Source organism: Jaculus jaculus, chromosome 12, assembly GCF_020740685.1.
Source record: "Jaculus jaculus isolate mJacJac1 chromosome 12, mJacJac1.mat.Y.cur, whole genome shotgun sequence".
Taxonomy (NCBI): Eukaryota; Metazoa; Chordata; class Mammalia; order Rodentia; family Dipodidae; genus Jaculus; species Jaculus jaculus.
Genome location: NC_059113.1, coordinates 89,485,251 through 89,500,637, shown reverse-complemented (window position 1 = coordinate 89,500,637; position 15,387 = coordinate 89,485,251). Strand labels below are relative to the sequence as shown.

Below are 15,387 nucleotides of genomic sequence, written 5' to 3'. Positions count from 1 at the left end.
AAAGAGAAAGAGAGAGAATGGGTACACTAGGGCCTCCAGCCACTACAGATGAACTCCAGATGCATGCACCACCTTACTGTCTGGTTTTCTTGGGTACTGGGGAATCCAACCTTGGTCCTTAGGCTTCCCAAGGAAGTGCCTTAATCACTAAGCCACCTCACCAGCCCAATGTGATATTCTTTAAAAGTGATTTTTCATTCATTTCAATCCAGTCAATCCAATACTTGAGGGTTCATTACAACTTTCCATATTTAAATATTCTGTCTCCCACAGTAAGAAGCCTGACTCCTACTCACTTAGTATTTTACTTATTTGCCAAATGGCCCTAATTTGACAGTCTCCCAGTCATGAACTGCCTCCTTGACCCTGTCACCTCCTCAGCCACTAACTTTTCCAAAAGCATCAAAGGGAAAAGTCGATCATACATTTTTTTTTTTTTGTACATGTGTGTGTGTGTAAAGGAAGGCAATGCTACACAGCACATGTGTGGTGGTCACAGGACAACTCCAGAAGTAGCTTTGGCCTACTACCTTGAGGCAGAGTCTCTCACTGTGCATGGCTCATGGCTGTGTTTGCTAGGCTAGCTGGCACATGGGCTTCCAGTGGATTCTCTGTCCAACTTCTCTCTTGTCATACCAGGCCAGGATTACAGATGTCCGATTCCATGTGGATCCTGGACATGTTAGTTTGGATACTTATGCTTGAACAACAAGCACTTTCATTGAACCATCTCTTCAGCCCGGTCATACATTCTTATTGACATTCATTCTCCAAGTCTCGTGGCTGGGGAAAAAAAAAAAAAAAAAAAACAACGGCAAAGAGAAAGAGAAGCCTGGGGAAGCATCATGGTTTCTAAAGGCACCTATCCAGAATCTACCAAGGGATTTGTAGCCAATGGACTCTTCCCTCAGATCCCCAGTGGCACAGCAACAGCAGCCAGACTCCACCTGCACCTCCCTGGGCATTAGGCACTATAAAAAGCACTGTCCCATTGGCCTAGAAGCCCAGTTTTCTCAAACGAATGAGCTAAGAACACAGACCGATCCAGCACATCAAATACCACAGAGACCATTTCTTCTAAGTAGTTCTTGTGTCTGCTTCTAATTAGGGTACAGCTGGGGTTCTCTGCTCTCCCCTAACAACCACTGGCTGCTTCTACTGCTGCCCAATAACAGGAGGTGCCGGTGGGCATTCCTAAGCAGAGAGCTGCACATATTAAAGTCCTGGGCAAAAGGGGGACTTTTTGGTGTATTGGGTCCCATTTTTTTTCTAAAAGAGTATATGATGGGAAAGCTAATGTGAATGACTAAGAAGCATCCCATAGTATTTGTTTTAGAGAGAGAGAGAGAGAAAAGAGGGACAGGCACAGAGAATGGGCACTTCAGGGCCTCTAGCCACTGCAAATGAACTCCAGATGTATGAGCCATTTTGTGCATCTGGTTTTACGTGGGTACTGTGGAATCGAACCCTGGTCGTTAGGCGTTGTGACCAAGCACCTTAACCACTGATCTATCTCTGCAGCGCCCCCCCCCCCATTGTGTTTTTAGACATGTTAGATTTCTGGAAGGCCAAGCTGTGGAAACTGTTAGTGAGCAGGAATCACAACCACCCAAGGCATCTCATTGGTAGGGAATTATGCTGTGCCAAATTTTTCCAAACAGGACCCTTGGGAAGCTATTCCCTGCAGACGAGTTGTCATCCCCATGCACAGCTGCAGACACACTTCAAACAGGAACCCAAATAAACCTCCCAGGCCTGTTGACACCGAGCCTTCTGTTACCAGTCATGACAACCAGAATAAACACCGTGGTGAAACATCTCATCCAGTGTCTTAACTTATTTATAAAGACCCATTTGGGGCTGGGGAAATGGCTTAGCGGTTAAGGCGTTTGCCTGAGAAGCCTAAGGATCCGGTTCAATTCCCCAGGACCCACATAAGCCAGATGCACAGGGGCCACATGCGTCTGGAGTTCGTTTGCAGTGGCTGGAGGCCCTGGCGCACCCATTCTCTCTCTCTCCCTCTATCTGTCTTTCTCTCTGTGTCTGTTGCTCTCAATTAAATAAATAAATAAAAAAAATTAGTTATGTGTGTGGATGAGATGGGGCCTGTTGCTGCTACAAATAAACTCCAGATACATGCATCACTTTGTGCATCTGGCTTTACCTGGCTACTGGATTATCAAATTCAGGCCTGCAAGATTTGCAAGCTAGCCCCTTTAACTGTTGAGCATCTCCCCACTCCAAACTGGAAAGCATATGCTTCTAGGGCTGAAAAGATGGCTTAGCTGTTAGGGGGCTTGCCTATGATGCCTAAGGACTCAAGTTCCACTCTGCTTGTCCCACCTAAGCAAGCTCTCCGAGGGGGCACATGCATACAAGGGTTACCCACATCAGGAGTTTAATTGTAGTGGCTAGAGGCCCTGGTATGCCAATTCCCTCTTTGTCTTTCACTGTCACATTAAAAAAAAAATAAATAAAAATAAGGCAGTCTGTTGGGCTTATCTCAAAAAAAAAAAAAAAAAGTATATACTTTTACCCACTGTCCTAGAGAAAAGATGCTGGAAAGACTTCAAAAGCCAGCCTTGCACTTGGGCTCTGGGATGAGTAAGTAGGAATCGGCTGTACATTTTTCAGCAAATGGGACAGTGGTTCAGGAAAGACTTATCCATGTCTCTTTTTTTTTGTTGTCGTTGTTTGTTTGTTTGTTTGTTTGGTTAGTTAGTTAGTTTTTGATGTTGTTGCTTTGTTTTTCAAGGTAGGGTCTTGCTCTTGCCCAGGCTGATCTGGAATTCCCTATGTAGTATCAGGGCGCCCTCAGACTCTTGGTGATTCTGCTATATTTGTCTCCTGAGTGCTGCGATTAAAGTCATGTGCCACCACTCCGGCTTGTTTTTTGTTGCTGTTGGGTTGTTTGTTGTTGTTTTGCATTTATTTGAGAAAGAGAAACGGAAGCAACAAGGAGAGCTAGTATGGGCCATCCAGGGCCTCCTGCCACTTGGAAACAATTGTAAACAAACTCCAGGCCCACCCAAGCGCCACTTTGTGCATCTAGCTTTAAGTGGGAACTGGGAAATCGAACCTGGGCTGCCAGGTTTTTTAGTAAACGAGCCCCTTTAAGGGCTGGAGCTTTTTGCCAGCCCACGTGTCGCTGTTTTTAAGGCGCAGGAAGTTGTTGCTGTTCTCTGAGGTCAAAGGCTCGCTTCCCCTTTTGCCCCCCAAGTGGACCAAGTGGCCCAGTTGAGGTTGCATTGGAGAGCCGGCAGAGGTCGCTGCCGCCCAGGAAGAGCGACCGAGAGAGCGTGGCAAACGAAGCCCAGGAGCTTTGACATCATACTAAGCTCCTCCTTGCACGCACACAACACACACACACTCACACACACATACACACACACACGCACGCACACCCCGCGTACACCTCTGTGCGCGCTCGATCCCATCCTCCCGGATCCGGCCCCTTCCCGCGACAAGTGACTGTCCCGGCGCAGCCACCCGGCCTTGGCCCGGAGCGCAGCGCCGCTCCAGCCCGGGGAAGCCGCGCGCAGCAGCCGCCGGGACCCGCGCTCGGCCCCACCGGCGGGACCCAGAGCCACCCGCGCCCGCCTCCGCCGGAGCCCGAGGGCGCACAGCCACCACCCCGCGCGCCCCTCGGTCCCCGGCCACCCCTTATGAAAGAAGGAGAAGCCGGGAGAAGGAGCCAGAGGACGCTGGGCAGCCGAAGTCCCCGGCCAGTCCTGATCGACCGGTCCGGGTCGCCTCCGGGTTCACCCCAGAAGTCCAATGCAGCGGGCGCGCGTCGGCTGAGCAGACCCGGGACCGGCGCCACCCGCTGCCCCGGAATCCGGCGGCCGGCGGCGGCTGCGCGTCGGGCCCGGCAGTGAGCGGCAGCGGGGGAGGACAGCAGCCGGTCGGGGCCCGGGGTTTGGCCCGGGCTGGTGGAGAAGGAGGGACGGCGCTGGAAGGAGGGCGCGGGGGGCGGGGAGGGGACCCCGGAGGATAAAGATGGCAATGTCTCTCATCCGAGCGTGCCGCAGTCTGGCTCTCTCAACATGGCTGCTCTCCTTTTGTTTCGTGCATCTGCTCTGCCTGGACTTCACCGTGGCCGAGAAGGAGGAATGGTACACCGCCTTCGTGAACATCACCTACGCCGAGCCCGGGGCGGGTTCGGAGCCCGGGGCCGCGGCGCCCGGCGGCGGCTCGGAGCTGCACACGGAGAAGAGCGAGTGCGGACGCTACGGGGAGCACTCGCCCAAGCAGGACGCGCGCGGGGAGGTGGTCATGGCCAACTCGGCCCACGACCGCCTCGCCTGCGACCCCAACACCAAGTTCGCCGCGCCCACGCACGGCAAGAACTGGATAGCCCTCATCCCCAAGGGCAACTGCACGTACCGGGATAAGATCCGGAACGCCTTCCTGCAGAACGCCTCGGCCGTGGTCATCTTCAACGTGGGCTCCAACACCAACGAGACCATCACCATGCCCCACGCGGGTGAGTGACATCCCCCCCCCCACCTCCCCATCCCCGGGGTGTCCGGTGGGCGCGCGTGCGGGGTGGGGGGAGGGAAGCCAGAGACGATGGAGAAGTCCAGCAATGCTCCGCTGCTTGCAATAGTGTCTGGGTCCTCTGGACCCATTAAGTTTTGCTCCGAGTCACTTGGGGACAGGGGAAGGGATTACGGACAGGAGATGGGTCGTGAACGCATCCGAGAGCTTGGCACGGGCCCCTTAGATCATGATGCCTGCACTGGGGTGGGCTGACTTCTCCCCGGAGCCTTTAGAAGGTTAGGTTTGGAGGGCAGGTCTCCCGTGTGTGATGATGCACTTTATTTGTGACTGTCCCTCACCTGTTTGGAATCAAAAGATCGCATAACTCAGCTTTGCACCCCGGTGGGGGGGGGGTGTGCATCTGTTATACGTCCTGTATGTGGAGTTTGGCCACCAAGAATTTGCTCCTGCCCGGTCAAGTTTAAGCTCTTTCTATGGGGATTAAAAGTTGACCCCTGCTGAGTTGACGCGTGTCATTAGTACTATTCCAAAGGCAGGGTCCTGGGAGGCCGTCATCTCGCGGAGGAGCTGATGGGCGGGCGCAATGGCAAATGATATCACCACTCCCCACGCCAGGAGAGCGTGGCCGTCACAAAGTTAGAATTACTTTTCTCCAATGCAGGCTTGTCCTTTGCCCGGCTAGGAGTAGAAGTATTCACAAGTTTTTTTTTTTTTTTTTTTCTTCCTGGAGGCAATAAGACCATGGTCACTGCAGAAAGGAGCGTTTCTTAATGATTGCAAGGGCCAGGGCTGGAAATATATTCAACTTTTTAACAGCTCAAGTTTATAACACTCGTGCTTCATGTTTCTGTGGGAGGAGAACGACGGAAGCACGGAGGCTATGCCACTCACTTTTGTGAGCACGGCACCTCTTACCATCAGTGAACTACCCTCTTGGATGCCGGGGTTACTGGTTTTGTTTGGTGCTACACATGTAGAGCTTTCTCTCTCTCTCTCTCTCTCTCTCTCTCTCTCTCTCTGAGGGGTTCTTGGGTTGGAGCTGGACATGAAGTGGGAGGCAGGAGGCGATGGAAATGACGGATGCATTTTCTGAGCAGTCATGCAAGCCAGCTTTTTTAATAAACAGGCTTCTGAAATGGAGTGCCTGGCATAGCTTCGTCTGCAGAAGCGTTTTATGTGGGGACAAGTTTCTATTCCAAGAGCTCATATGACGGCTAGTGAACTATACAGTCGAGTCTCCACTAGTCTTCAACACCAGCTTTATTAGTCACACCAACAGTGGGGAGGGGGAATGTCAGAGACACGAAGCACACGTCATAGATCTGAAAAATGCACCGGGTTAATTACTGAAGAGATGCGGTTACCTTCTCAGAAAAGGTCCCGCTACAGCACGTTAGTATGCAGCTGTGTCTCCTTGAACTCACCAGTTGTCTAGGGTTGAAAATTGTTCTGACCTTGAGTCATAGGAGCGCTTACTTAAACTTGATCATCCAGGGGCCGGAGAGGTGGCTCAGCAGCTAAGGCACTTGTCTGCAAAGCCTAACGGTCTGACTTCGATTTACCCATGTAAAGCCAGATGCACAAAGTGGTGCATGCATCTGGAGACCCTTTCCAACAGATGGAGGCCCTGGCACACCCATTCTGTCTCCTCTCTCTCTTCCTGCTTGCAGATAAATAAAAGTACTTAAAAATTATACTTGATCACCCAAGATGTTTACACTATGGAAGAGTTCTTTAAGTCTTGTAAAGTATCTTTAACATCTAACATGGAAAATATAGGTTCAGGGAATGAGAAAGGAGGCATGATGGAGATTTTTATTTCATTTTATTTTTGTTTTTTGAGGTAGGGTCTCACTCTAGCTCAGGCTGACCTGGAATTCACTAAGTAGTCTCAGGGTGGCCTCGAACTCATGGTGATCCTTCTATCTCTGCCTCCTGAGTGCTGGGATTAAAGATGTGTGCTACCATGCCCGGCTTTTTTTTTTTTTTTTTTTTTGGTTCTTTAAACTTGAAGATTGGTAGCTGAGTTCGCAGGCTCCTTTAAATGTCCTCTGGGCATGAGCATGAAATCTTAAACTCGGCTCCTTTGAGCACAAAATAATAGGTGTCATTTGTCCCTGTCTAAGAAGGGTTGTCAGAACTGCCAACACATTGGATCCGTTGATGGCTCCCGTGTTCTTAAAGAAAGCAGGAAGCTGATTTTCCATGCACGGTGGCTTAAGACATTGTGAGCATGAAAGGTTTAAGTGAGGGTTTAAAAAATACAGGCCGTACGCATGCAAAGGAAATCGCCTACTTTACTTGTCAGGCTCCAAAACCGTGGCCATACTGCGTTGGCTCATGGGCGCAAAGTTGCATATTACTGTTTTGACATTTTGCCCTGTTCCAGAATGCCTTAATTTCTGGTGGTCTTGTCATAAGGTGAGATGTGATGTGGGAGCACAGCAAACTGGACATCAGTCTTCCGGTGACTTATACTTGCTTCAAGAACATGAAACATTCCTTCTCCTCATCAAATGTAAGGCCCACTTATAATTTCACCTAGGAAGCTATGCACAGTTTAGCTGCTATACAAGGATTCTTATTGCGTAAATTTGGAATGCTGCCTACCAGGGAACACTTATATTTCTGACCTTTTATTAACTCAGTCCTGAAGACATTTAGAAAACAATAATAAAAATAAAAAAGCTGCTATGGTATCATCTCTTACTGAGATCTTCTAGCTTTGGAACTGATGGCTTTCGGAGGAGTAGGTGTGAATTGGGAGCTATCCAATCTCTAATACAATATCTGTGAATTTAATGTGCTAGAAACCTAACATAACCAATATATAAACATGTAACTAAGTAGCAACTATTTTGTTCTCTTTTTTATTTATTTATTTATGTGTGTGTGTGTGTATGTGAAAGAGAGGGGGGGGGGAGAGAGAATATGGATTGGCATGCCAAGGTCTCTAGCCACTACAAGTGAACTCTAAATGTATGCACCATCTTGTGCATATGGCTTTATGTAAGTACTGGGTAATTGAATCCGGTTTCCTTAGGCTATGCAGACAAGCACAAGCACCTTAAGCCCTGAGCCATGTCTCCAGCCCCTTGTTCTCTTTTGTATATGCACTTTCTTCTGGACCTTTCCCCACCCCTCTTTTCCTAGTCAATGGTTTGGAGTCTCTCTCCTTCTGCAACTATGACTTCTCATTCAAAAAGACTCACATTCTCTTAGATTAGAAAGGAAGCTTTACTTCATTATGAGTTTGCTTCTTGTATAACAGCTTTATTGACACATGATTTACAAGCCATGCAATTCATTATTTGAAGTGTACAACTCACTGGTTTTTCACATATTGAGTTAGTCAACCACCATGTTAATTAAAAAACAACCACTTGCACCTGTTAATAATTATCCATCATTATATTAACCACCTCCAGCCCTCGGCCAATGTGACTCCATTTTCCTACTTCTCATTGTCTCCCTGTATTTCTCTCTCTTCTTTTTTAAATTTTAATTTTAGTTGTGTTTTCTTTTTTTTTTTTTTTTTTTGGCTTTTCAATCTAGGGTTTCACTCTAGCCCAGGCTGACCTGGAATTCACTATGTAGTCTCAGGTGGCCTTGAACTCACAGCAATCCTTCTACCTCTACCTCTCTAGTGCTGGGATTAAAGGTGTGCACTACCATGCCTGGCTTACTTTTTTTTTTTTTTATTTTGTATGAATGGAATCATACACTATGTAGACTTTGGAGACTGACTACAGTCACTTAACATGTTGTCTCCAGGATTCATCACAGTTGTAGTATGTTCTGGCCTTTACTTCATTCCTTTTTACTCCCAGCAAATATTCCATTGTGTGGATTACCACGGTTTACCTGTTCATTAACTGATGGGCATTTATGGTGTTTCCACTGTGGGAATTCAGTGAATAATGCTGTAATGGGCACTCAGAAAATTAGTACAATTTTTTTTTGTGTATGGACATTTCTCCTGGGCATATCCCAAGGAAGAGAATTTCTGGCCAAATGTCAACTCCATGATTTAACCTTTTTTAAAAAAATATTTATTTGCATGCAGAGAGAGAGAGAGAAGAGAGACAGACAGAGAGAGTAGGCACACCAGGGCTTCTAGCTACTGCAAATGAACTCCAGATGTATGTACCACTTGGTGCACCTGGCTTTATGTGGGTAATGGGGAATCAAACCCAGGTTGTTAGGCTTTGCAGGCAAGCACCTTAACAGCTAAGCCATCTTTTCAGCCCCAATTTAAAAAAAAGTATCTTTATTTACTTATTCACTATTGAACCTTTTGAGAAAGCACCATATTACTTCCCAAAGTGATTGACCCCATTTCTCATTCTAACCAGCTGTCAGCAGAATTTCTCCAAATTATCAACACTCACCATTAGCCACCCTTTTCACTTTGCCCATCAAGGTGGGTATGAAATAATGTCATTTTGGGGGTGTATATATGTGTGTGTGTGTGTGTGTGTGTGTGTGTGTGTGTGTGCACGCGCATGAGTGTGTGTGTGTGTGTGTGTGTGTGTGTGTGTATGGTGCACTTATGTATACATGAGTGTTCATATATGTGTGGGTGCACATACATCCGTGAATGTCTGTGCAAGTATGTGGAAGTGAACCCCAGCCTGTCTTCCTCATTTGCTCTCCACTTTATTTTCTGAGACACAGTTTCACAATGAACTTGAAGCTCACCGAATCATGTATTCTGGTGTGGTGGTTTGGATAGATGGGAATATATTCTGTGTAGTTTGCATCTGCAGCCACCTGGCTGGAGGCAGTGTCACTGGGTGGATCTTAAGGTGTGGTGGTGGGTTTCAGGTTTCAATCTGCAGATATGCAAAGTGTGCCTAGCTGGAGTTCCTGAAGTGTGGCTTTTTGTCTTTTGGCTTGTGCTTCTCTCTCTCTCTCTGCTTGGGCCTGTGAAGGCAGGCCAGTTTCTTCTGCCATTATGGAACTTCCCCTGGGTCTGTGAGCTTCAATAAATATCCCTTCCTCCATAACTGTGTCTGGTCTGAACGTTCATCTCAGTGAACCTGAAGCTGTCTGCTACATCTGGCTAGCCAGCAAGCTGCAGGAATCCTTCTGCCGCGTCGTCGTCCTCAACAGTGGCCTTGTAGGTGTGGCCTACCACGCCCAGCATTTTCACATGCTAGTGAAGATTCTACTTCCGCTCCTCATGCTTGTGTAGTAAGCACTTTCTCCACTGAGCAATCTCCCCAGCCTCCCATACTATCTTCATTGTGGTTTTAATTCACATTTTTATGGTAGCTGAGAGTTATCTTTTTTTAAAAAAAATATTTAATTGTTGGGGGGAAGAGAATGGGACCAGCAGGACCTCTTGCCACTGCAAATGAACTCCAGATGCATGCGCCGCTTTGCTCATCTGGCTTTATCTGGGTACTAGGGACTTGGACCCAGGTTGTCAGGCTTTGCAAGCAAGCAGCTTTAACCACTGAGCAACCTCACCAGTGCAATAATACTTATCTTTAGCTGTTATTGTTTTTGAGATATGGTCTCACTGTGTAGCCCAGGCAGCCCTCACAAGCTCATGAACCTACAGCATCAGTCTACAGAGTGTTGTGATTAAAAGCATGTACCACCACTGTTAACTTGATAGTTGTAGTTATTTGTTAACATACACTTAATTCCTTCTCTCTTGCCTTTTTAAGAAAGAAATATTTATTTATTTATTTATTTATTTATTTGCAAGCAGGGTGGGGGGAGGGAGAGAGAGAACCAAGGCCTCTTTCCTCTGCAAATCAGCCTCAGATTCATGTGCCAATTTGTGCATCTGGCTTTACGTGGGTACTGGGGAATTGAATCTAGGCCATCCAGCTTTGCAAGCACTACCACTTGTCCTTCCTAGACTTTGAACTCAGGTGTTGCTTTTTTTTTTTTCCAGAAAGAAGAGAAAGAGAAGGAAGGATGGAGGGAGGGAGAGAGACAGAATGGGAATAAGAATATTCCTTGGTGGGGGCTGGAGAGATGGCTTAGCGGTTAAGCGCTTGCTTGTGAAGCCTAAGGACCCCGGTTCGAGGCTCGACTCCCCAGGACCCACGTTAGCCAGATGCACAAGGGGGCGCATGCGTCTGGAGTTCGTTTGCAGTTGCTGGAGGCCCTGGCGCGCCCATTCTCTCTCCCTCTCTCTATCTGCCTCTTTCTGTCCCTCTCTGTCTCTCTCAAATAAATAAACAAAAATAACAACAACAACAAAAAAGAATATTCCTCGGTGGGAGAGTGGACCAGAATTTAGCTGCCCCCAATAAATAGATGAGAAGCGCAGCATCTTTAGTGTAAGAGTGTCCAGTGAACTAGAGCGAATACCTGTCCAGGATGGCATCCCCCTTCCCTTGAAAGCCTCTAAAGTGAACCTGCGGATACACGTAAAAACAATGAAACCCTCAGTGTGTCCTTTAAACCGGCCCGGTGCCTGTCTGAGCTAACCTTTCTTCAGTATCCCCCGAGGCAAGCACGTCAGAACTTCCTGCGGACAGCTCAGGGGAGCGATGAACTGGGGGTACAGCCTCTGAAGCCAGCTTGTGTCCTTTCCTACTGCCTGCTCACTGCGTGTCTTCGGACAGAGTAGTCCTCCTCTCAGGGGCCTGAGTTTACTCACTGGGGACAGGAAGGATAACACTACGTACCTCAGTTGCTTGCTGTGTGGGTGACACCAGTGAGTTCATATGCAGTGCTGCCTGAAACAGTAGCTGGCGCTTGGCGTGCCTCAGTGACTCCCAGCAACAATCTGCAGTCACACTGGCCCATTAGCTCCCTGTCTCACCAAGACTTTAACAGCCTTGGAAAAGAGCTCTTCCTTTACTTTTCCATGCTTCAGAGACCCCAGCAGGCATGCCCGTTTCTGTTTGTAGTGTGAGACAGGGTGGTTCAGCTCTAATAAATAGTGCACTTTGGAGTAATCTCCAAGTATTGTTTAAAAAAAAAATTCCTGCTGGGCGTGGTCCCAGCACTGGGGAGGCAGAGGTAGGTGGATTGCTGTGAGTTTAAGGACAGTCTGGTAGTACAGAGTGAGTTCCAGGTCAGTTGGAGATAGGGTGGTACTCTACCTTGAAAAAAAACCATATATATATATATATATATATGCATATATATATATTCATTTATATATATGTTTATATACATATACATACACATGTTCCTGGTACATTTTAAAAGGCATGACATATCTAGTAAAATCCAAGTTTCTTGTTTATTCTTATTTATTGATTATAAAATTCTGCCATACAGGCCAATATTCATGCCTGGCAGAAGGTGGCTATCTGAATGCACGAGCAGTGTGCCCTGTCGTTGGCCCGAGTTTCCAGCACGCCGTAGGGTTTGTGGCCTGCTTCATTCACTTTTTCTCCTCTCACCCACACTAGCGCAGTATGTTTGTGACCCCAGCTTTATGGAGTCCCCATAGGGCTGGGGAGGGCGAGTTGCCGAAAGCAGACTTGGTTCAGTGAAGACACAGTGCTTACTTAGATGGGCAAAAGCATTTATTTAGACATGAAAAATATTTCATTTTGAAGCTTTTACTGGTATTGGATTGGACCTGACCAGGAGCATCATGGAAACATTGTAGAAACCACCGGTCTGTGAACTCATGTCCCAGGTTCCAGTAGGTGATGTCTTAAGAGCTGGGTGTCTGTGAATGTGCATGCGTGGAGGCCAGAGGGTGATAACGGGTGTCTTCCTTGAGTGTTTTTTCACTTTTCTTTTTTTTTTGAGGTAGGGTCAACCTGGAATTCACTGTGTCATCTCAGAGTGGCCTTGAACTCACAGCGATCCTCCTACCTCTGCCTCCCAAGTGCTGGGATTAAAGGCATGCACCACTATGCCCAGCTCACTTTATTTTATTTTTTTAAATTATTTTTGTTTATTTATTTGAGAGTAGCAGAAAGAGAGAGAGAGAATGGGTGCACGAGGGCCTCCAGCCACTGCAAATGAACTCCAGATACGTGAGCCCCCTTATGCATCTGGCTAACATGGGTCCTGGGGAATTGGGCCTCGAACCAGGGTCCTTAGGCTTCATAGGCAAGCACATAACCGCTAAGCCATCTCTCCGGCCCCTCACTTTATTTTTTGAGACAGGGTCGCCCACTTGAATCCAGAGCTCGCCAATTCTGATAGTCAACTTGTATTCAGGACCTCCAGTCTCCTCCTTCAGAATAACAAGCAGGCTGCCACCCCCCCCCCACATTTGTTTGCATGCTGGGGTGCTTAGCTCTGGTCCTTGGGCTTGCAAAGCCATCACTTTATGCAGCGAGCCGTCTCTCTGACCCCTCTCTTCACTTTTCTCTTCACCTTTATACGCAGACATTTATGCCTGGACTAACCGTAGCCTCCCCCACCGAGTCATCCTCCCGACCAGCGTGTGCTTATGTGTGCACTTGTTGATTTTGCCCAACGCATAACTCTCCTCTGTCTTTCCGCAGGCAGACAGCTGTCACCCAGCCAGGAATTCCAGCCTCTGTTATTAAAAGCCATAATTCATTCTTGGCAGTGTAACTTAATATGACTTGGGCATTTTCAGAAATCAAACGACTTGTTTACACATTTTTGGTCATAGAAGGGGGGATTTGGAAGGAATTCTCCCTTCTTTGTAATCTTGAGTAAGGCATTGATTTCATTACTCTTAGTGTCTTCTGAAAAATCCCACAGATGCTCAAAAGAAAGGAAGTAATTTTATTGGCCATGAAATCTGGGAAGGTCCAGCAAGAACCTGGCATGTTTTTTTTTGTGTGTGTAGCTCCTGCTGACCTGGGTGATGGTGCCTCCAGTGCAAAGTGCTTTGGTGTGGAAACCAGTCTCCACCTTTGAAAACAAGAAACGGAAGTTATTTATACATTTCTAGACTTGACATTGGCATGTAAAGAACCGAGTATTTTGACGGCTCCTTCAAGTCTTCAGCTTCTCTGTACAAGAGACGCTTCACTTCGTGAGCATTCTAAAGATGCTGGCTCTCAGTGTATTTCCTCATGTAAATTGAGAGAGGCAAATTGAATTCAAATGAAATGCAAATCCCATTCAGATTATCTGAGCTCTTGAGGGTTTTCTTGTAATATGAGACAGAGAAACAAGGCAGCCTGTGCTGTGGGATTGTCCTACTGAGTCCCAGTGATGGGTGTTTTATGAAATGGAAGTCTTGTTAATAGGTATAAGGTAACCTTTACTCATTTCAAACTTGGATGGATTAACTGCCTGGCAGTTTAATTTATGGTAGGATCAGCGTGCTTCATGTAGAGAAGTCAGAATATTAGTGGTGATGGTTAGATCTAACTCTTACATATTTCATAATAAAAAGAAATTATTGTTTTCTGTCATTTCAAATTTGTCATCATAACTTTATTTCTATATGCAACCTTTGATGTTTGTCCTGGCCTAGTCCATAATACACAGGCGCTATTTAAACAATGGCTTCACTAGAAGCAAGGGTCATTGGCCACAGAATTAAAACTTACCTATTGTGGGGCTGGAGAGATGACTTAGTGGTTAAGGTGCTTGTCTGAAAAGCCAAAGGACACAGGTTTGATTCCCCAGGACCCAAAGAAAGCCAAATACACAAGGTGGCGCTGTGTTTGGAGTTTGTTTGCAGCGGCTAGAGGCCCTGGCGTGCCCATTCTCTCCCTCTGTAATAAAACAAAAATTAAAAATATAGAAAAGAAAACTTACCTATTGGGTTGTCGGACATTTTCGTACATAGTGAGTGAACATTTATTTCATAATAATGCAGATTAAAAATTTTAGAAGTAACTAAATAATAGCTTCTTCATGCTATTTCTAGAAGGGATATGTATTAAATACATTATTAAGGAAGAAAGTGCCTAGAAAAGCCTCTGTTTCTTAACCATTTCAGCCTGGTATCACCCAATCACAATTTTCTGTTTGCACATTTATGTACTGTAAGGCTAATGGTTTTCAGGTGTTCAACATACAACACACACACACACACACACACACTCCACTTTTCTTTGTTCTGGTTCTTTGTATAGAAACTACTCCTCTGGCCATTATATTAAACCTACATCAGAAATTTAATTCTAAGTGACCCGCTCTACAAGGGAGAAGAAAAGGATATTCTCCCCTTCACTTATCAAGAGGGTGCCTGGAATGTTTCCCCAGTTGCCAACCAACAGGGCTGCCTGCCGCTTCAGCTCTCTTCCCTGGATGAGCTCACCATAAAGGCATTTGTTCCTTAGCCACTCTGTGGAGAACAGCCTCCTTCCCCTCACTCTGCCCCACTGTGCGGCCACTAACCTACCCTTTGTCAGGGTCACTCTCCAAGACGCCAGTCCTTGGCACCTGGTTGGTGTGGAGTAAATATTGCTAAAGAACCCAGACAGATTATGTAGATATGGGAAACTTTAATTCACTGGGGAAGTACAATTCTCTGTCAGGAAAAGTTTTTCTTACTTTAGCTCATAAAATGGAATCAGGTGGGTTCTAATTTGACTCTTCCATTAAGAGTGAATGTGAATGTGGGCTGGAGAGATGGCTTAGCGGTTAAATGCTTGCCTATGAAGCCTAAGGACCCCAGTTCCAGGCTCAATTCCCCAGGACCCACGTTAACACAAGGGGTCGCACGCATCTGGAGTTCATTTGCAGTGGCTGGAGGCCCTGGCGCGTCCATTCTCTCTCTCCTCTCTATCTCTCTGCCTCTTTCTCTCTCTGTTACACTAAAATAAACAAGAATAAACAAAAACAACAAAAAAAGAATGTGAATTTGGTGGGGCTGGGGAGATAGCAGTTGAAACACTTGCTTAAAATCCTGAGGGTCTGGGTTTAGTTCCCCAGGACCCACATAAAGGCATATTCACAATATGGCACAAGCATTTGGGGTAGCTCTGCAGGATGAGGCCCTTGGTGCGCCCCATG

At 46.8% G+C, this 15,387-nt stretch overlaps 1 protein-coding gene across 2 annotated transcripts in view; it reads left to right on the top strand.

Annotated features, from left to right (window-relative positions):
* Window positions 1–3,985: 3,985 nt before the first annotated feature.
* Window positions 3,986–15,387, top strand: part of Rnf150 (ring finger protein 150) — a 276,700-nt gene continuing 265,298 nt past the window's right edge. For both annotated transcript variants that reach the window (XM_004655834.2, XM_045130660.1), the window contains exon 1: window positions 3,986–4,486. In XM_004655834.2, the coding sequence (XP_004655891.2) occupies window positions 4,000–4,486 (487 nt within the window). In that variant the 5' untranslated portion in view covers window positions 3,986–3,999. The remainder of the gene's footprint in view (window positions 4,487–15,387) is intronic.